Here is a 23,315-nt window from a genome sequence, read left to right as displayed (position 1 = left end):
TCTATCAAAGGCTGTATCTACACTACCATATAATACAGTTCAGAACTATCTAGACCCAGTCAGAGATGAGCTTCAGTTTTGCATCCTTTCTCTCCCATAACCCCAACTTCATAGCAACCCCTGAGCTATAATTGATTAACACCAACCAGTCTTGCCCAGTTTCTCTCTTCACAGATACTATTTATACCCCTCTTCCTCCAAAAACTCCGTTCCTCCACAAGTATCACTTTTATTTGTAAAGTCAGGAAATGCTCCATCTGCACTGGAGGCTTAACACCTGGCACCAGAATGCTTGACTACAGAAATGCAACCCCAAGAAAGGTAAATTTACCACAGCTGGTTCTTGTAAAATTAGCTTTCATATCTCAAACAGCTAGTGAAGTCTGCACCTCATCGCTACTTAGTGATTGCTATAATTTTGCCTCTTGCACTTCAATACCTATACAAAGCTGCTAGATAAAGTGATCAGAAGTGCTGGGGTTTACTGGTATTGACATGCAAACGGCATCCATCTTATCCCCCACCCCCTGTTCATCACATAAAGGTGACTACATAGGTGCTGAACTACTGTCTGAATGACTTAGAAGACTGCATGAGGGCCAATAAACTGAAGCTGAGCCCTAACAAGAAAGAAGTTCAGTGCTTTGGTGACCGTTAAAGGAACTGGGTAAGTGACATATGCAACACACTCTTTCAATACTTATTACCTACTGATAAAGGTATAACTTAAAACTGAAAATGCTAACAAGCTGAATGAGTCAACAGGAGTGAACACTGCAGGAGAAAAAATAAAAATAAAAACTTTATTATTGTATCCCACCACCATCTCCCTGCAGTGACTCAGGGTGGCTTACACACAGCACAAGGTGCCTAAAAACAGAACATAAAATAAAACACAGTATAAATGCAAATAATAAAACACATAGGCATATAAAACAACAACTAAGACTCAATGAAACTGTGCTCATCTGAAAAGCTTGTGAAAACACTGCAAGACACAATGGTTTAGCTAACACCATGCCTTAAGAACTGATACAGAAAAACAAGAGGAAAGACCCATAAAGACACCATTTGTAGAGGAAGTAGACCATCTTTTTCAAAGACACCCATGAGACATGTATACTGCCAGGGTATAAATATAGATAATCTGGATTTACATCTTAACTCAATATCATTTCCATTTCCACATACTCCTCTTGTGGTTATCCATCTGAATTTTAATGCATCATGCACTTTGTGGCTAGTTCTGAAAATCTGCTTCCAAATGGGGCACTTTAGGTCACTTAGAAATCGACTCTCATATTTCCTCATCAATCTCTTAAGCAGTATTTTCTTGTCTTCTATTTTGGTGTGTGGCAGACCACTATGTGCCAATTCAGAAAAAAAGGCAACTGATGGTTTGGCTCAACCTAGAAGGTAAAGAATTACAGTAAACCAAGGAAGTAGGGGGAATAAAAATATAATTTAGGATTATATGTGAACAGTTTTTACACCTATTTCCACAGAACATGGATTCTAGAATTCTGGCCTGTGCTCCTTCCATCTGCAATTCTGAGGAGCTCCTATCTCATTAATATGGTTTTTATGATGATTTTAGGCCTTTAATCTGGAAATAAATTCTACCAAGTTTAATTTTAAAACATTGTACCAGTATTACTGACTGCCCCCGAGCGTCCAAAGTGTTTTTCCTGTTATGTGAGTAAAGTTTTCAACAAACTTGCAAAATAAGTGAGTAGAGCATTAGGTTTTGTAAAAGGAATCTTAATTGTTTAAATTAAATTAAAGGCATTCAATGATTTAAGTATTTTATCTGCCCAGTTCTCAACCAGGAAACCACATCAACTTTGTCTTATTTAACATGTTCATGTAAAGAACAACGTTGCACTCAGAAATAGTAAATACAACTATTCACAAGCAACTTGCCACTGAGAGTGGCATTTTAGCCCCTTACTAGATTTCTTACCCTGCATGGCAACTCTGCTCATACATTAGTGAATTTTACAAATATGTAAATAAACAGGTCAGAATACATAGCTGTAAATGGGAGGTCAACCAAAAAGAAACAAATCAGGGGAGAAGGACTTTGGGAGAATATACTGAAAAATGACAAAGGGACATTATATCAACCAGAAAAAAAAGGCAAAAGTGGTAGATGTACTGTATTGAAGCTGTAGTGACACCTGCTGGCATCTGAATTGCTCTGAACCCTTATTGGAGTATTCCACACAACAAAAATGATGAACTCATTTCATCACCAGAAACATTTATAAAAATCCTTGTCTGTGTTGGTTTATGCTTCCACTAAAAAGAGTTTCTTGGCTTGTACTTTTAGTAATGGAGTGTAGTTCAGAACTATTGTCGGCAGCGAGTCACCACAAATGAGGCAATCTTTTTTCTTTCTTCCCCCTTCCTTCCTCCCCTCTTCCTCCCCTCTTTTCCTTCTTTCCCCTTTCTCCAGCTCTGAAAGGGTCTCATAATGTCTCCCAGGCAATACGGCCCTCTCTGTGGCTCTTTCCTTCCTTCCTCACTTCCCCTCATACACAAGTCACCTTTCTTTCCCAGAGTCATCACAGAGGGCCATGGCATCTAGCAACAGCTAACAACCAAGCAACAATCAATCCAGTGACATCAAAAAGGGCCACTGGATTATCACCTAGCAACAGCTTTTGTGGTACAGACAGACATAACTTTGACTTTCATATGTACAGAGTGACTATTGCTGACTATCAATATTCACTTGTTTGGCGTTATCTGTTTCCATGTAGGGTTAACTTATGTGAAAAGCTTTGTTACCGTTTGTTTAAAGATCTTCCTGGGTTTTGCTTTTACTAACATACTACAGGATATTATGGGATGAGGAGGGGAGAGTATACCTAAATTAGTAGTCTATCCATTATTTTATTATTGATGAAGTTGCCAAAGCAGTATGCAGTAAAGAAACCTGTATAGTTGGACTGAAGGACTGGACCTTTCACAGCTTCATCCAACTAGGCAAGACAATGCAGCTCCAGCTTTTTCTGGGGAGCTAAGGGAGAAATCCTATCATCTATAAAGATTCCAGATCCTCATCAAGAGACCTATTTGAACAAGTACAGTACTAGACGGTTATGTTGGAATCCACAAAACTTTACTGTGACAAAATTGTTAGGTGCTCCAAAGATGGGAGTTGCTTGTATTCACTTTAATCTTGACACTATTAATGATATATTTCCTCATCTTGGCTAATCACATCAACCTGAAGAACTGACTGAATAAACTCACTAGATAATTGTCTCCCTGACAAAGGGAATTGCCTTAACTATCTCAACAAATGTGGTCCTGAGCCCAGTTCTTTAAAAAAAAATTCTGGATGAGCTATCACACAGGTGCAAATATTCTTGGGGGGGGGGGAGGAAGAGAACTTGAGACACTGTTGGGGGTCAGACCTAGATAAAATAAATTTATTATTTATTTCTTTACAGTATTTATACCCCACTCTTCTCAACCCTGAAGGGGACTCAGAAAGACCTTACAAAGGCAACAATTCGATACCATATACAAAACAGACATAAAATAAACATATACATTAACACATGAATTTAAAATCAAAGAAAGATTAAAACACATTATTAAAGGATCTAGATTCTTTATAGTATTTGCTCAGGACTGGATTTGAAATACAGAATGCATTAGCTATCAGGAGATTTTTTTGCTGGGAAGTAGAGTCATCTTAATTTTTCTTGATGAGCACCTTTTGATCTCATTCACCATGGTATCCTATTATGACCAACTCTGTGGGCTCAGCCTGGCAGCCATAGGGATATAGTGGTCCTAAAGATCTTTCAAAAACCAAATGCTAGTGATGATTGCTTGTTTCCATGGCAATTGGAAGTCTCTATGGAACCACTCAGAGTTCAGCTTTATTCCCCATTCTAGTTAATATGAAGTACATTCTCATCAGTAAGCTGAAGGCAGTCAGTATTCCCTTTGTCAGATTCAGGAAGGACTGTGTAGGTGATGTCCGGTATCTGTCTGTACAAAGAAATGGACTAATAATAAATTAAAGCTGAATCCTGGCAAGGCAGAGGCGCAGATGTTGTTATATAACTGGCTGATGATAAGATTAAAGTAACAGGTACACAGTGTGAGGACATTCTTTGTCTTTCAATCATTGTCTCTCAAGTACCTGTAATTTCAGTCACAAAGTTTTGACATATTTGTTAGGTTGGTTATAGCCTAACTACAATGAAGAGACACCTGTAAACCGCATGCTGGATTATTTTAATGTCAGCATGCCCCTTAAAAGTGTTTAAAAGCTTCAAGTAGTACAGAATTCGGTTCCTAGACTTCTGACTGAAATGTACAAGAAGAGCCCTATTTCTTTGGTTCTGAAAAATCTAGGGCTGCTTTTTCAATACTTTTAGGGTTTACCACTGAACACACCATTTTTCTACCAGGTATGAGGCTCTGCTTAAACCTCAGCTGATACCAAATGTAAAGATTTGCACAAATCTTGTGGATTCCAACAAAATAATAATATATTTTAAAAAATTAATTTATATTCTGACCTACCTCCCAGGAGGGACTCAGTGCGGATTCCAAACATAAAATGCAAACATTCAATGTCTGAACAATATACCCATAATAACAAAAACTGACAACCCAACATAAAAATAAATTATAAATTAACTGAAGTTAAATGATAAATGCAACCTATTCTATCAGATATGAAACAAAACATCAAACACCAAACATTAAACAGAAGCCTCAATTTCCCAGTTCCTTGGGGGCAAATAAGATTGATAATTGCTTAAGATGTCTATTAGGCTGATGGGATGAACAGGGCACAAATACAGATAGAAGCTATTAATTAGAGGTATAATGGTAGTATTGCTATCTATTCCTCCACCAAAAAGTAAGAACTTCCAATTTCTCCCACCCCAACCATCAACATAAGGACCTCCTTTTGTTATACTGATGTGGCCACCAACCTTTGGGGACCTTTTAGATGCCCACTTAGGTAGATGAATGAAATATTATGCAACTGCTTATATTGTCCCCTGTGACATCAGCGCCCCTCCCCCAGCACCAACGGCCACTCTGGGCCAGAATAAAGAAGGGGAGCCAGAAGGACATTGCCATCTTGTCCCCTGTGACATCAGCGCCCCTCCCCCAGCACCAACGGCCACTCTGGGGCCAGAATAAAGAAGGGGAGCCAGGAGGACGTTGCCATCTTGTCCCCTGTGACATCAGCGCCCCTCCCCCAGCACCAACGGCCACTCTGGGGCCAGAATTGTTTTTATACTATGTCTTGAATTTTGTTGTTCCTATGTTGTACACCGCTGTGAGTCGCCCCTGGGCTGAGAACAGGGGTATATAAGCAAAGTAAATAAATAAATAAAATAAAAACTGATATCATGTGACTAGGAAATAAAAGGGAGTGAAGCAGATTGGCTGTTTCTAGGTGAATTGTGTATGAGGGAAGGAGAGAGGAGAAAAAGGGAAAGAAAAGAAGGAAAGGGGAAGGGAGAGAGGGAGGGAAGAAATAAAAAGGACAGAAGGAAAGAAGACAAAAAAGAGGGGGGGGGAATATGAGGGGAGGGAAGTGGAAAAGAGAAAGAAGGGAAGAAAGAAGGGACAAAGGAAGGGAGATAAGATGGAAAATGAAGTGAAGAGAAAGGAAGGGTGGGGAGAGGAGAAGAAGGAACAGAAAAAGGGGGAAGATGTATGAGCGAAAGCAAGGGAAGGAAATAAGGAAAAGGGAGAAGTTGTATGAAGGAAATGGAGGAAGGAAAGAGCCACAAAGAGAGCCCTCCACCCTTGCCAGAGCATTGCCATGAAATCATCGTGAGGTAGGCCTTCTCGGGGCTCGAGAAAGCACGTGGGCAGTGCATCTCTGACATGTAGGCCATGCTGGGTACATATGCTAATTATTTATTATACAGTGGACCCTTGCTACTTTGTGGTTCGCTTAGCGCGGACTCGCTATTTCGCGGGCGGGGGGGGGGGGGTGGTGGTGGTGGTGGTGGTGGTTAAAAAATGAATTTAAGCAAGGAGGGTAAGAGAGGGGGCGTCCCTACTTCACGGAATCTCACTTATCGTGGGTGGTCAAGAAACGAAACACCCACAATAAGTGAGGGACCACTGTATTTAGAACACACTCTCACACACACTCTACTTCCAGATAATTCAGACTCTTAAACACTACTCATTAATTGTTAAACCTGAATAACTGACTCTCTTAACCCAAGTTTCTACTCATTCACTCCTATCTTCTTTCTACCCCAACTATATCAACTAACATCCCAATCATCATTCATCAACCTTATTCAAATCCTTGCAAACATTCCACCAATCACTACTAACATTCCATTCTCTTTCTTTCTTTCTTTCTTTCTTTCTTTCAAACATTTATATTCCACCCTTCTCACCCCGAAGGGGACTCAGGCACAGCATATACATGGCAAACATTAATGCCGGGACACAGATTCACATACAATACATAAACATTTAAAAAAATTATCAAAATATTAAAATACAATTTAAAATACAAAATATTAAAATACAATTTCCCAATTTGGTTGTATGTACTGTCCATTAATTTTCATACGCAGTGCAGAAATAACCAAATTACACACACATATATATATAAAGATAAAGAGAACGTACATTGAACAACATTTTACACCAGATCAGGTTTTGGTGATTAGCAAATATATGCAAGAGTACTTTCTCCCTTATTAATCTCTCTATACATAAAGATCATGAGAGGATGCTGATCTCTGTGTAGTTCCCATAAGAGATGTGAACACGTTATTTAAAAAAAGAAAAGGCATTCTATACTCTGATGTTCTGACTCTGAAATGACTCTGAAAGGATGTTCATCTGAGATAAAAATAATAATTTGATCGGCACCAAGTCAAAATATTTTATGCTCATAACCACTTTAAAAACTTCAAACATTCTGTCTTTTTACATTTAAATATGATGACATCAATTAATCTCTAAATGTTACTGTTTGTGATTGGATTTGATGTCATTTTATTGAACTGCATTCTTATTAAACGCATCTTCCAAAAATCCCATCTGGGATGACATGACAGTATATGCAACTTTAAAATAAAATGCAAGATACCTTGCGAAAAAACCTACTCATGACTACCTGACTCATATTTGTATTCTCATATGATAATAAAGACTATCTTCCTGTATCTTAGAATGTGTCTCACTTCTTTCATTATCTAAGACAATCAAAATAGCACTAAATTTCTAAAATTAATTACTAAAGATATGCTGCATTTGTTGGGGGCACCTATTATATATGACAATTCTTAGCTACTAGTTCATCTAAAATGAAATAGTTTAATAGCGTGATTATTCCATTTTAAACAAGCTTTGCATTGCCAACTTCCTTTCAATAATTTTCTCATATAGCTCAGATTTTATTAAAGACAATCCATGCATAGGTTCATAGATAAATGTAATTTTTCCAACTGTATAAAATATCTTACACATGTAAACCTGAATTTCAGCTAGCGATTTTATAACCATCCATAACACACAGAACAAGGACTGAAAAGTATAACAGTAAAGAAGACATCAGATGCTCAAAGTCAAGTTTCTTCATCAGAATAAATAGTACTCATATATCCTTTTGTCCTCAGAAAAAGGTTATAAATCTTTACCACTGAATAATATGTTCATATCCCCAAACAGAAAAGAGATTCTCTACAAGTTAGACTTAGAATTATGTTTCTCTGGAAACAGATTAAATGTTAAGTAGAATGTAACAAAGATTTAAATATCAGAAAGAGACATACAAACTCAAAAAAGGCCAGATGAAGCAAAGCACTAATGGAAACCTACCTGCTTAGAGTCAATGGGAGCTGTAGGAGACTCCAATTCTATGGTCACAGGTCCATCATTCTGAATATGTACCTGCATGTATTCACCAAATTTGCCATCTAAACAAATTAGAGGGGGAATGGGGGGAAAAGACACTTAGTAAAGAACAAGGTTGGGTTTCTCTTCTGTTACTCAAAATATAGTTTTTAAAAAAAATATATCAAAGCCAAAGTGTCCTGTATTTTGTTTTGATATGCAGTTTCCTTTTAAAATGTTCTTCATGATTATGATTCAAACTTTTAAATAACAACAATGATAAAAATGCACATCATTTTGCATCATAGGAAATGAACCAGGGCCTCCTTCGCCCAGAACAAATTGTTGCAAACATTATTGTTATTGTTGTGTACTTTCAAGTCAACTCCAATTTATGACAACAGGATCATAGGATTTCCTTAGCAAGACTTATGCTGAGGTGGTTTGCCATTACCTAACCTTGGGAAGAATAATTATGATTGGCCCATGGTCACCCAATTAGTTTCTGTGGCTGAATTCAAACCATGGTCTTGCTTCACCACAAAGACCCTATGCTTCATTGGCTCTAAAATAATCAGATTTTAAAAGACTGGTTTCGGGTTTCCGAAATGCATCTAAAACCAATCAGGCATCCAGTGCAAGTTAGAAGTCTTTTGTTTTTCCTTATCTCCTGTATCTTTTCTTTCCAACATGTTAAGGAATACTTTAGGTTAAACATGACAGTGTTATTTAAACACGACAGTATTATTTAAACAGATTGTTTTGTGTATAAAGTGTTTTACGGTATGACACACATTAGTAACAAATAAAATCGGAGAACACTCACAAAGGCTGACAAGATTTCTCTCTAGTGGGTGAACTAAGTTGCAAACTTAGGACACGTGTAAAACTAGATATTTAGTTAGAGACGATTACATGCCTCGTGTAGTTCTATTATTATTTCCTCTGACTTTTCACTTATAGAAAAAACCAAGCATGGATGGCTTGACAGTTGAAAAGTGAACTGGCAGACAGCTATTTAACCTTTTGCCTACCAGCCTCCTGTCTATTCAGTATCTTCCCAAATTGCTTTTTCCTGGAGGAAAACACTTTCAACTTTATTTCATTTCCTAGGATTAAAATTAATATGAACATTTGCTTTCCTGTAACAGGGCTGAATATGTAGTCTATTGCCGGAGAATACTGAAAAATATTTCATTATTAAAGGGGAGTTAACTTGCTTGTTTTGACTTAATCTACCACTTGCCCCATTGTAGAACGGCTAAAGAAGATAGTACCGCTCAAAGAGCTGGGCTGGAAATATTTCCATTCAACATAGATAGGTTGAAACTATAGTGTACTACAGAGTGAAACATTATTGTTAATTATACAACATATCAGATAATTCCATAATAGTACAAAAAAAAAGCTGATGTCATGTGTAGTTAAACAATTATTCCTTGAATTCTGAAGTCAAGAATTTTTATCTCTCCTGTCTCAAAGCAATTTCTGATTAAGGTTGCAATCTCAATACTGCCAACAGCATTGCCACAACTATGATCTTCCTCTGCTACTATCAGTCGAGTTGTAAAACTTGTATCTATTTCATGGCTACACCAAGAATAGATGTACCTCCACTTTAAAGTAATTGGAGACCAGTTTCCAATTTCCCAAAGACAAGCAATTCTCCCTGCATATCTGGATTTTTTTTTTCATTCTACAAACTATAATTTGATTTTGCCTTACCTTTAATCAGCTCTGGCTTATATGTTTTGCGAAGGTGTTCCACAAAACTGTTATAGAATGATTCTGCTTGGTCTGTAGGCATGGCCATGTGATAATCTGGCTTGTTTCCTTTCAGGATACATTGAAGAGTAAACTGGCTCACACACAGCACTTCATACTGCTTGTCCATGACACTTTTAGACCAGTGTTTCCCACTTTCATCTTCAAATACACGCAAGTTTAAAATTTTTCGAACCCTAAGTGTAAAATCAGAAGATATGAATGAATGTCCTCTGGAAATAAAAACATTTGTATACCATTATGAGCATCAGCATATCCATAGAATGGGGAAGAAGGATGATACAAACACAGACTCACAGATTCTGAGGATTTGGTGCAGCAGACTCTCTGGGCCCTTCCACACAGCCATATAACCCAAAATATCAAGGCAGAAAATCCCACAATAGCTGCTTTGAACTGGGTTATCTGACTCCACACTGCCATATATTCCAGTTAAAATCAGATAATGTGGGATTTTATTCAGCTGTGTGGAAGGGGCCTCTGTTAACCAGAACTCAAGCAACCAGGGGAAAAAAATCAAATAAGTAATACTTTAAATGAAAACTGATTCTGATAATCCTGATAAAATGTCTACCCAGCAAACTCTCTAACCCTACTGTAATAGTTTTAAGTGTGTTAGTGTGTGTTTTATTCTAAGTTACTTGAAGTGAAAAGATATGTTGGTGAAATTGATTAAGTTAAAAAGGTTACTGACTGCCATTAACTAAAATTGCATACTGCATTCACACAGCTATTTTTATAATACAGTAAACCGTTATCACGTTGAGTTAGGTTGGTCTTTGTTTTTATTTTATTTTTAATTACTGTATTTCAATATTGATATCAAGGCAATACAGAGTTTATGGTATAGTACAGTATGGTAAGGTAGAGTGTTGTATGGGGTGTAGTATTAGACAAGCCTATTTTTAATAATAACTCAAGCAACCAGAAACTACATTTATCCACCACCCAGCAATCCATATGAGTGCTGGTTAACTGAAAATCTACTATATTTTGATATTCAGGTCAATGAATGTTAAAAATTAACATATGCATAAGAAATTGTACAACTAATCAAATGTAAATATGGAACACAAGAATAGTTTAATACTTTCTAGTAACTTACATATGTTCGAGCTCTTTCTGAGTGTCTTCCACAGAGATACCCAGTAGCACACAAATGCCTTGTCCAATGGAGCTTACTTGCTCTCCAGCAACTGTTAAAGACATTTTGAAAATGTTAGATTTCCAGTACTTCTGTTTTATGTCATATAAAATCTACATCCCAGAAAGCTTCTATCACAATGAAGATTCAAAGTTTACTGGTCATGATTTGTCACCACCAGATGTTTCTAAATAAGTATTCCAACCATCCATCCTTTCTTTCTTTCTTTCTTTCTTTCTTTCTTTCTTTCTCCCTCTCTTGCTCACAATACTGTAACAAAGTATTTCCTCCTAAACCAACAAGAACAAATATGCAGATGCCATTGGGATCCAAAACATTTCCTCCTTGATGCCCTGGCTCCATATCCATTAAACATTATCCAATTCTTGAATTATTCTTGATTTGTCTGTACTTGACCATCACACCTTAAAATAGTTCTAGCAAAATAAAAATACACGGCAAACTACTAGAGCATGGAAACAAATAGAATCACTGCATTTTCTCTGTCACCCCACTTTCAAACTGGCATGGTCTGCAAAGTTGGAAACATGTCTTCCACATTTCATCCATGCGACTCATGTCTAAGTAATTTGTTTTTTTTTTTTAAAAAAAAAAGATTATCATATTCAGAGCCAGAGAGGGATACATTTAGATAACAATTTTAATTGCTTTGGATCAAGAAAAATGTATAATAAGCTATATCCATGCCAACAGTGCCTAATCTATATATATAAATTTGTTAGGGGCATCCAACGAGGAAACAAAACTCAAAAACCCCCCAACGAAACTGTACCAAAATTGCCATGCCCATAACACAACCCACAAGGTACAAACATATCTACTCAAAATGAAAAACAACACAACAACACACTCACAAAACGGCAAAACAACAAAACTCAAAAAACCCCAACGAAACTTAACCAAAATTGCCATGCCTATAACACAACCCACAAGGTACAAACATATCTACTCAAAATGAAAAACAACACAACAACACACTCACAAAACGGCAAAACAACAAAACTAAAAAAAAACCAACGAAACTTAACCAAAATTGCCATGCCCATAACACAACCCACAAGGTACAAACATATCTACTCAAAATGAAAAACAACACAACAACACACTCACAAAACGGCAAAACAACAAAACTCAAAAAACCCCAACGAAACTTAACCAAAATTGCCATGCCTATAACACAACCCACAAGGTACAAACATATCTACTCAAAATGAAAAACAACACAACAACACACTCACAAAACGGCAAAACAACAAAACTAAAAAAAAACCAACGAAACTTAACCAAAATTGCCATGCCCATAACACAACCCACAAGGTACAAACATATCTACTCAAAATGAAAAACAACACAACAACACACTCACAAAACGGCAAAACAACAAAACTCAAAAAACCCCAACGAAACTTAACCAAAATTGCCATGCCTATAACACAACCCACAAGGTACAAACATATCTACTCAAAATGAAAAACAACACAACAACACACTCACAAAACGGCAAAACAACAAAACTAAAAAAAAACCAACGAAACTTAACCAAAATTGCCATGCCCATAACACAACCCACAAGGTACAAACATATCTACTCAAAATGAAAAACAACACAACAACACACTCACAAAACGGCAAAACAACAAAACTCAAAAAACCCCAACGAAACTTAACCAAAATTGCCATGCCCATAACACAACCCACAAGGTACAAACATATCTACTCAAAATGAAAAACAACACAACAACACACTCACAAAACGGCAAAACAACAAAACTCAAAAAAAACCAACGAAACTTAACCAAAATTGCCATGCCCATAACACAACCCACAAGGTACAAACATATCTACTCAAAATGAAAAACAACACAACAACACACTCACAAAACGGCAAATCAACAAAACTCACAAACCCCCCCAACGAAACTTAACCAAAATTCCCATGCCCATAACACAACCCATAAGGTACAAACATATCTACTCAAAATGAAAAACAACACAACAACACACTCACAAAACGGCAAAACAACTGAGCATGCGCATTGGTGCCCAGCCGCAAGTTCCCTGGCGCGCGCACACAGTTCCCTCTGCGGAAGCCCCGCCGCGCCGCTTCCCGCACACACCCCCCCCCCGCCGCACGCACACACACAACCCCACGCTCCATCACTCCCCCTGCCGCACACACACACGCAACCCCACGCTCCATCACTCCCCCACCGCCACACACACACGCGCAACCCCACTCCCCCCGCTGCCGCACACACACACGCAACCCCACGCTCCATCACTCCCCCCGCTGCCACACACACACACACAACCTCACGCTCCATCACTCGCCTGCCCCAATCTTACCTCCTTTTACTTCACGCCACCTCCAAACCCCACCGCACCCCTTCCCGCCCTGTCAAAATCCAGGAAAGACAGGAAGGAAGGAAAGAAGGAAGAAAGAGAAAGGGAGATAAAGAAAAGGGGGAAGGAAGGAAAGTTAGAGAAAGAAGGAAGAAGAAAAGGAAAGAAAAGGAAAGATGGAAGGAAAGAAAAGAGAGACAGCAGAAGAGAAAGAAAAGGGGGAAGGAAGGAAGGAGAGAAGGAAAGAAAAAAGGGAATGAAAGAAGGAAAGCGGGAGTGAAGGAAGGGGGAAGATGTAGAGAAAGAGGGAGGGAAGGAAAGAAGGAAAGAGAGAAGGAAGAAAAGAGACCAGAAGAGAAAGAAAAAGGGGGAAGGAAGGAAGGAGAGAAGGAAAGAAAAAAGGGAATGAAGGAAGGAAAGAGGGAGTGAAGGAAGGGGGAAGATGTAGAGAAAGAGGGAGGGAAGGAAAGAAGGAAAGAGAGAAGGAAGGAAAGAGGCCAGAAGAGAAAGAAAAAGGGGGAAGGAAGGAGATAGAGAAGGAAGAGGAGAAGGAAAGATGGGAGGGAAGGAAGGAAGGAGGGAAAGAAGGAGAGAAAGAGGGAAGGTTGGTCACAGCAATGCGTGGCGGGTAAAGGTTGTTATTTCTATGATTATGATGATGCTATTATTCCTATGAGACCCTTTTAGGGGGAATGGGAGAGGTGTCAGGTCCCGGAGGCAATGCATTGCATTATTGTTATTGTTATGATGGTGGTGAAATAAAAGGAAATAAAAAGCGAAAGAAGGAAGCAAACAGGGAGGGAAGAAAGGCAAAGGAAGAAAGGGGGAGGGAATGAAGGAAAGAGAGAAGGATGAAACCAAGTAGTGAAAGAAGGAAAGAAAGAAAGAGGTAGAGAAGGAAGAAAGGAGAGAAAGGGGGAAGGAATAGGTAGGTACCTCTCTTTCATAATAGTCCAGATATCTACCTCAACTTTGATAAGTTTTACTATAGGCCACAGCAACGCGTGGCAGGGCACAGCTAGTTCATTACAAAGGAAGAAAGGCTTCCTCCATGCTGGAAGCATGGAGGAAGCTTTCAGTCATGGGGGTGAAGATGTGGCTTCCTCTTCATGATAACTGAGATAAATTTGAGAAGGTTTGTTCCGAATAAAAGTTCACTCCCTTAATCTATTTTCAGTGCTAGAGGTCGGATCTGAAGAAATAAGCAAAATAACAGAGAAGACACTGACAGAGCAAACAAGCTATGTACATGTTAGGTCAGAGCCATACACGCATCCTGAGTATTCGACCAGATACATGTAAGTTGAAAGCATACAAGTATAGGTATTTATATACATAAAACTCAAGGTCTGCATGTGTGTGTGAGGTTATAAAGCCCTTTTGGAGTCCCCTGCTAAGTGGAATGGTTCTAAAGCCTGTGTCCAGCCATTAGGGCCCTCTCCACGCCTCCCTCGCACCCCAGCGACTGTCCCATCTCAAAGCCTGAAGGAAGGGTGAGGCAAGCAGGCGTTCCCACACGAGGCACCTGTCACGCTGGCCTGAGCGACGCGCTGGATGATGGCCTTCATGGTGACGGCCCAGCTGAGGTGATCCGCCGGCAAAAGAAAAAAGCCGGCGAAGCTGCTCTCCCGTCACTTCCGTCACAGACAAAAAGCGGAAGAAAGCCCTCCAGCTATAGAGACATTACAAAATAGATTCCACTCGGTTCCCAACTTCCGAGTTCTATCTGTCTTGATCCCTTTTATCCTTCTCCGGGCGGAAGTGGAAGCCACGCAGGGAACCGGAAGGTGAAGGCAATTGCGTGCGTGGTCTCCCCCCCCCCCCCCCGAGCTTCCTCGTCTCTGCCCACAGGCCAGGTTTAAAGGTGACGTGTTCGCATGCACGTCAACGGCGCCATGGGCTTGGCAAGCCAGGGCAAAATGTATGAACGTAGACCGGCAAAATTGCATTATGCAGCGAGGAGGCCACTTTTGCCTACAGCCCTTGACACCGTGAAAGCAGCACTGGGATAACACGATTCTGTAACACGGTTTTTGTTCCTGGGTTATAAATGTAATTTCCTAATTGGTTATATCATCAAGACATGGGCAAAGTTTATTAAGCTGTAAAAAGTTTGTTTTTAGGACATCCTGCAACACGTTTTGCTCTACTTTTGCAATGAATAGCTCATCGAATCTCAGCCAATTAAACATAGAGATGTTCAATGTGTTGTCAAAGGCTTTCATGGCCAGAATCGGGACATGAGAGAAGCCTCCCACAAGGATGGTCAAACATCAAAACATCCGGGCGTCCCCTGGGCAACGTCCTTGCAGACGGCCAATTCTCTCACACCAGAAGCGACTTGCAGTTTCTCAAGTCGTTCCTGACACGAAAAAAAAGGCCAGAATCACCAGGTTGCTGTGAGTTTTCTGGGCCATATGGCCATGTTCCAGAAGCATTCTCTCCTGAAATTTTATTGATTAGCCCTTAAGCCATATCACCATACCGAAACCAAGTAACAGAGCTTGCTACAACTTAATAAAACTTAGGTAATAAGTTAAATGTGACACTTAAAATGATATAGTAAATGAAGTATGATAAAACTGAATATATACATTATATTTCCTATCCCCACTACCATTTACCCCGATCAGCTCCACATATGTGAGTCTTGGCTACACATAAAATTGGGTCTTGGCTACACATAAAATATGTTGTTCTGATGTGAGGTTCCCAATTGTCTGTTTGATACATGGACCAAGGTACTATTTATTTATTTATTTAGAGCTTTTATAACCCGGTCTTCTCGACCTTCGAGGAGGGACTCAGGCCGGCTAACAACAGAGAAACAGTATACAAATAAGCTAAAGCATAATAACATCATAATACATTAAAACACATTAAAATACAGATCAAGAATTACATCAAGCCAATTCGTCAAGGTATATCACAAATTCACCACCATCCGCCTTGTGGTCAACAGTTATTGATTCGATCATCAATCTGAAAATGCTAAGTTCCAGAGCCAAGATTTTACCATCTTTCTGAAAGTCAGGAGGGAGGGGGCAGATCTGATCTCTATCGGGAGAGAGTTCCACAGCCGAGGGGCCACCACCGAGAAGGCCCCGTCTCTCATCCCCACCAGACGCGATTGTGAAGGTGGTGGGACCAAGAGCAGGGCTCCTCCAGAAGATCTTAACAACCTGATATAATTTACAAATAATATGTGTGCTATATTCTCATATAAGAAGTAGTAATTGCTTACTTCTGTCTTTTTTATGAATGTTCCTATTAGAAAATGCATATGGATGTGGGTGAGATACAACTTCCAACTCTGTGGGTCAATTCCCCTCAAATTCAGCTAGTATTCAAAGTTGGCCATGATGGGTCTGTGTGCCGCATTTGGTCCAGATCTATTGTCGGTAGGGCTCACAATGCTCTCAGGAAGTGGGAGCCATTTTGGAATTCACACACAAACATACAGACAAGCACACATACATGCATGCATTCAGATTTATTCTACACAGGCAGTCCCCGAGTTACAAACATCTGACTTACAAACAACTCATAGATTGAGATAACTGGAAGTGTGAGAAATCTGCCCCTTAGAAGGGAAATTAACTCCTGTAAGAGTTATCATGGGGAGGTGTCTCCATTAAAGCTTTCTCACCAATCCTTGTTTCACAACAAGCCACATTTTTCAAAATCCAATTATCACAGGGACAGGTGAGGTGTAATCTTTTGAAAAGGCAGACAGCAAAACTAACTCTGTAGGGGTGTTAACCCTTCCCCATCCTCTCCAAAGCATACACACATATGAAAAATGTACCTGTTCTGACTTACATACAAATTCAACTTAAGAACAAACCCACAGAACCTATCTTGTTCGTAATTTGGGGACTGCCTGTACTGAAGGCATGCATTCCTTTCTCCTCTAAAGGGTATGAATTACAGCTCGAGGGTTCTACATTGACCATGGTAGACAACTAGAGATGTAAAGATTTAAAGTGAATCTTTAAAAATGTGGTGTAAACACCAAGAACTGGGAAGCCTAACTTGAGGGTGTCAGAGGCCAGGTGTTACCAAAGTTGCTATGGATTTTGAAAAGGAATGGATGGAGGGCAAAAGGAAGAGATAATTACTTAGCATGGAATATATAATAATTCACACTTATTTATATTATGGTGAATATAAAATACCATAAGATCTTTAGAACATATTATATGAATACATATGATTTAGTTTTTTCTTTTATATTTTGAAATTTGTCTTGGGCAATAAATTCACATTTATTTCCCATTTTTTGTTTATGGAAGCAGATGCTGTCAATCCGAACTGGGGGGAAAATTAGACAGTGGCAAGAATTGTTATGTTTAGTTGCTTCTTTTGATGGGTTATATACTTAGCTACCATCATCCTTTCTATTGTAATTTCTAGGAAGAGCTAGAATAAGCTTTCCAGACAGTTTCTACTAAAGTCAGTTTTAACCTGTTTTAAAGGGAGGGCAGGATATTCCCTTTCTAGCCTCACTCCAAGGTGTGAAACCCTAAAGCCCCTTACTTCATGGGCTGGTACCTGCATGTAGAAAGGACCCTATTTAAGTATGTCTGAGGTTAGAGTGATAGCAGGTAAAGAAGTTTTGTTATTCAATCTTCCTGTTCTGCTTTTGGTAGTTAGTTAATTGAAAAGTTTTTTTTAAGTGTTCTAAATGCTTGCTCATATAAAGCACCTTGGGAACTGTGTGTGTTTGTGGAATAAATTGTGGAGAATGTTCCTGCATAGTCCTAACCTAGAGACAAGGATCCTCAAGCTGGTCACCATCAAAGTTACTGACACATACCCCCCCCCCCACACACACACACACGCACACACACTCTTTGTGACTTTTCTGCTTTAGTGCAGAAATAGGATACCAATGGAAAACCTGACAAGAAAACCACTGATTACATTTGGCATAAGTTGGAGTCAATCTGAAAACACAATACAACATCAAAGCTTGAAAATGGAAATGTCTACTATCATCTTTATCTTTCCCTCACTCCAGGCCTTACTCAGTATGCCAAGAGATATACCATACTTACAAAGCAAAGGTGGTTGCAGGTTAGATGCTTCATTTTATAACTGCATTCGGGATAATGGGAAAGTTTTCTTTATACCCTTAAAGATTTATTTTGTGAGGTGTTCTGTGAGAGAAAGTGTCCATCATGACAACCATTTCATAAATGACAGCCTCTCGCTATTTTTTTCTGCCACCACGGACTCTTCTTGAAATGCCACAGAACACTTGAATCAGATACTGTATTAATGCACTTAAAATTTTATAGCAGTTAAGAAAAGTGAATCACTTGCTTGCTTAGTAACTTTGCTAAGATAACAACTTGCAATTAAAAAAAATCACAAAACCATGTTTTTGAAAACATTTTATGTCAGATTGGCCAAAGAGAAAATGAGGAATTAGCCTAGGAACTTCGTTTCTTATTCTCTTCCAGAGTCCAATTCAATATGGTTAGCAAATCAAAGAGATGAATGATTCACAAGATGAAAGGGAAGTATTTCTAGTCCACCATGTTTTCTAGGCATCATATATTATACACAAGAAATTTCAAACACACCGGAACCTGAAAAATGTAGTCAAAGACCAATCCACTTTTCAGACGTGAGAACAATTTCAAATCCATGGCAATCCTTACCCGAGGAAATGGAAGAAAATCACTGAGTTTTTAAGAGGAACTGTTGACAGTTCACACAACTTTCCCATTAGTTTATTGATATTGTGCAATAAATATAGAGAATTCCATTCTTCAGCAAAAAGCATCTTGATATGCATTCTTCAATAGTATGCATTCTTCAATAAAGGATGCCATTTTAGATACAATTGAGATTACTTATTCAGACAAATTTACTTTTCTTTTTTTGCGCCATCATCAAAAAAGGATTGCAAGTAATTATATAAACGAGTTGTGTAAGGCACAAAGTTTGGTTTGTATCTCACTACTGTTGTGACAGTAAAACCTGTCCCTGGTGTTCCATACATAGTGGTTTCTGTTACACTGTCTTCTGAAGCAATTGTGCCAAACTCCAGCTTCTTATCTAAAGGCAAGAAAAAAGGTATGAGCTTGTATTTATAAGATTTCATGAGAAAGATTAGTGTATTATTTAAAAGAAACATCTAAATGAAAAAAATTACAGTATAAATATATAGGATCAAACATATTTCAACCGAGTTACTGATCATTACCATAGTTTATATATATGAAGACACCTAAAAGTAACTATCACACCTGATGTTTTAGTGGCAGCAAAAGCTGGGCTTGTCTCTTTTGCTTTTACTTTGAGGAAAAAAATATGTTCAAGTTGCATTATATAGCAGTGTAGATCCATCCATTGTCTCTTAAACTGATAGCAGTTCAAAAAACCCATGACTGCATTCAGTCTTGTGAACATGGTATTTGTACCCTGTGTAGTAAAGGCATCCCCTTGACATTATATCTAGTCATGTCCGACTCTGGGGGGGGGGGGGGGGGATGCTCCTCTCCATTTCTAAGCTGAAGAGTTGGTGTTCTCCATAGACACCTCCAATGTCATGTGGCCGGCATGACTGCATGGAGTGCTGTTACCTTCCCACCGGAGCGGAATCTATTGATCTACTCACATTTGCATGGTTTTTAAAATAATTTTATTGTGATTTTCAAATGGGCAAGTTTACATAAAATAGGGGTAGAACAATTTAGGAGAATTATATGGAAAAGATAGGGAAAGAGGGTAAGTGAGTGGTTAGGGAGTGAGAGGAAGGGAAGGAAGGGAGGGCGAAGCTAAAAAGCTTGGAATGTGGTAGGGAAGGTAAGGGTAAGGGTAGGGTAATGGGGTTGGAAAGGGGAATTTGTACTTCCATTCTTCTCTATAGTGGTGCCATAAAGTTCATTATAGTCCTTTGTTTTACATCTGCTTTCCTAGCGATTGTATCTTCTCTCTTCCATTCTCTTTTTAAAATAATGGTTTTATTTATTTTCCTTCAGCCATTCAGCATGACTGCATGGAGCACCGTTACCTTCCCGCAGAAGTGGCACCTACTGATCTACTTTCATTTCCATGTTTTTAAACTGCTAGGTTGGCAGAAGCTGGGTCTAACAGCAGGAGCTCACCCCACTCCCTGGATTCAAGCCGCTGACTTTTCGGTCAGCAATTTCAGCAGCTCAGCAGTTTAACCCACTGTGCTACTGGGGGCTCCTGTATACCTTGACAATAATGCCCTTGGTAAAAGAAAGACAGAAACAGCAACTCATCACCATGATGAACTCAATCAGTAAGCTATTAATATCACTAGTATAGTCAAGAGGAAAGTATTTTGTTATTGTCAACCCTCTACATAACTTGAATGCTTACACATTTATATATACGATCAGGTAATAGTAAATAACAACATAAGGCACCTCCCCTTTTCCCCATCAAAAACCTGTACCCAGCAGATAAAATGTCAACAAGCTAAAAAGGCTGGGTTGTTGTAGGTTTTTTCGGGCTGTATGGCCATGGTCTAGAGGCATTCTCTCCTGACGTTTCGCCTGCACTTTGGCAAGCATCCTCAGAGCTAAAAAGGCACTTCCTGTATTAGAAATGCTTTCTGTAGTTTTCTGGTATGAAGCTCTACACTTAATTTTTTGCCAGTCAAGCTCCTGTGAGTGGGAAAGAAGCTTTTGTCAGCATCATATGGGCATCAAATCTACAAACCACACGCACATATAGATCTCTAATATAATATTTCCAGGCTGGCCAAAGATGCCATGGCAAGGGAGGACTGACAGCGAGACCTTGATGCCATTTCTAAGCTTTCTCTAAAGTAATTTGTGTGTGCCACTTCCTACAAGGTGATATAAAGCTGCCAGTGTGTACACAGTGCCTTTTGGGCACAAAGCAGGGTGTGTGTGTGTTTTAAGGCTACTGGGTATATGCCAGGTCCACCTTCAAGATAAGCTCATTCAATGTAATGGGTTATTTCTAGAGCAAGTATGCTCTAGATCAGGTACAGGCAAACTTTGGCCCTCCAGGTGTTTTGGACTTCAACTCCCACAGTTCCTAACAGCCTACCAGATGTTAGGAACTGTGGGAGTTGAAGTCCAAAACACCTGGAGGGCCAAAGTTTGCCCATGCCTGGTCTACACTGTAAAATCAATGTAGTTTGACACCTATTTAACTGCCATTGATCATGCTATGGACCCTGGGTGATGTATTTTGGTGAATAATAATAATAATAATAATAATAATAATAATAATAATAAGGGACTTGGAGCGGCTTACATGAGGCCAAGCCCAACAACACATCAATAAAAACAAAAAGCAATAAACAAAAACAATAAATACAGTAAAATTAATATAAATCACATACAAACAACCAATAAACAGTAACACACAAGGATTTTTTGGCAGACAGGGCTAAAGACCTTGTAAAACTGGAAATGTCATGATTCCCTAGCACTGAGCCATGGCAATGGGTGTGATGTCTCTCTGCATAAATTTTCCAGTGCAGATTCACCCAAAGATCCCATCAATTCAGCTCCTTACACACCAAGGCAGCCATTCCCTAACGCTGTCCTTCCAGGGGTTTCAGACTTCAACTCCCAGAAGCCTCAGCTACCTCGGCCAATGATGAGGGATTCCGGGAGGTGAAGTCCAAACGCTGCCCTCAAGCAAAGGAGTCACTCAGCCACCCCCAACCCACCTGGCTGTTGGTCCTCCTCTTCCTCCTTCTCTAATCTTTCCGCCCTCCCCAAGAACTTGATGGACTTGAGGGCCACCCAGCCGAAGAGGGTCCACGCCCCGACGGAATAGGCCAGGGCCGCGCGGCGGTTCCATAGACTCGGGTTAGCCATGCTGCGGCGCGCGACCCTTCCTCGCACAACTCGTGGGGAGTGGATTGGGGGGAGACAGACCCGTGTAACCTGCTTCTCTATTGGCTCACTTTGCCTCTCAATTTCTTTTCCTTCAAGAAACGCCCTTCTTCATTGGCCAACTCTCAAACCAACCGGGTTCCACGGCACACAGCGAAGTCAGTCTGTTTTCAAGAGAGGGCAGTTCTTACTGGGCAGTAGCATTCCGTCTTCGCCCCGCCCACCAGGAAGAGGCTAACCCCCCTCCACTCTGGAATCATGCAGCTCTTCTAACTCTGCTACACTACAACCCCCAGCATCCCTCACGACCCGCATTGGTGGCAAGGGATACTGGGTGTTGCATTCCGGCAATCAATTGGAAGGCCGTAGAGTTCCTACACTCTAGCTTAAACAGTTTATCACTTGTAATATGTTTTAGACATGGGTCTTCCACACAGCTGAATAAAATCCCACATTATCTACTTTGAACTGGAATATATGGCAGTGTGGACTCAGATAACCCAGTTCAAAGCAGATATTGTGTATTATTTGCTTTAATATTTTGTATTAATATTCTGGGTGACAACTATCAGTTTTCAGCTTGCATAGTAAAAGTATGATAGCTGGGGCCAGGCCCAGAGTCAAGATTTGGGGGGGGGGGGGGGGGTCCCTGATGATCTACCCTAGCAAACCTTTTGTATTGTTACCCCAATACCCCCATGCATATGGGGTATATTGAGCATGGTGATCAGATCATGATATGAATAAACATAACAGTTTAAATAATGCACCAGTAAGGCCTTCTCGCGGACCCACCCTGAGAATTTGGGGGAAGGGTGGGATGCTGAAGCCCCTCAAGCCCCCCACCCTGGCTACATGCCAGGCTGGGACCAAGTGCTGGTAGTGCTACGCTGATTCCGCAACGGTGGTTGTGAATGAAGAACACATGTGTGACCACGTGGTTGAAAGAGCGGGCGAAGTGAGACTGAGTGGAGTGAGAGAAGCAGGCTGGACAGTCACCAAGATAGTTCGTGGGAACGGAAGACAAGCCCAACGAGGGTCGGGGGGGATGGGACAATAAACAGGGAAGCATTACTTCACTGTTATCTGTGTCCCGCCTGCATTAACTGAATTCAGTGGTATCCTGCCACCACGTTGCACTATCAGCATTGGCAAAGCAGTGTTACGGAATCAGCATAGCGCTACCAGTACATAGCGCTACCCAACTATCATACTTTTACCCGGACTTAATAATTTCTCTCCATCACCACTGCCCTGACCAATGCCCTGTGTTTCTGGTGTACAGTACTTTAAAATTGTAA

At 39.9% G+C, this 23,315-nt stretch overlaps 1 protein-coding gene across 1 annotated transcript in view; it reads right to left on the bottom strand.

The window, feature by feature from the left end:
- The window catches only part of DTD1 (D-aminoacyl-tRNA deacylase 1), a 30,659-nt gene extending 15,845 nt beyond the window's left edge, over nucleotides 1-14,814 (bottom strand). The window contains exons 1-4 of the mRNA XM_060774096.2: nucleotides 14,679-14,814; nucleotides 10,751-10,841; nucleotides 9,586-9,821; nucleotides 7,846-7,943 (exon numbers count right to left, since the gene is read on the bottom strand). Of these exons, the coding sequence (XP_060630079.1) occupies nucleotides 7,846-7,943; nucleotides 9,586-9,821; nucleotides 10,751-10,841; nucleotides 14,679-14,721 (468 nt within the window). The 5' untranslated portion in view covers nucleotides 14,722-14,814. The remainder of the gene's footprint in view (nucleotides 1-7,845; nucleotides 7,944-9,585; nucleotides 9,822-10,750; nucleotides 10,842-14,678) is intronic.
- Nucleotides 14,815-23,315: the final 8,501 nt, after the last annotated feature.

The sequence above is a fragment of the Anolis sagrei genome, chromosome 4 (assembly GCF_037176765.1).
Source record: "Anolis sagrei isolate rAnoSag1 chromosome 4, rAnoSag1.mat, whole genome shotgun sequence".
In the NCBI taxonomy this organism is placed as follows: Eukaryota; Metazoa; Chordata; class Lepidosauria; order Squamata; family Dactyloidae; genus Anolis; species Anolis sagrei.
Note: the sequence above shows the minus strand (reverse complement) of the source record. Positions and strands in the feature narration are given on the sequence as shown.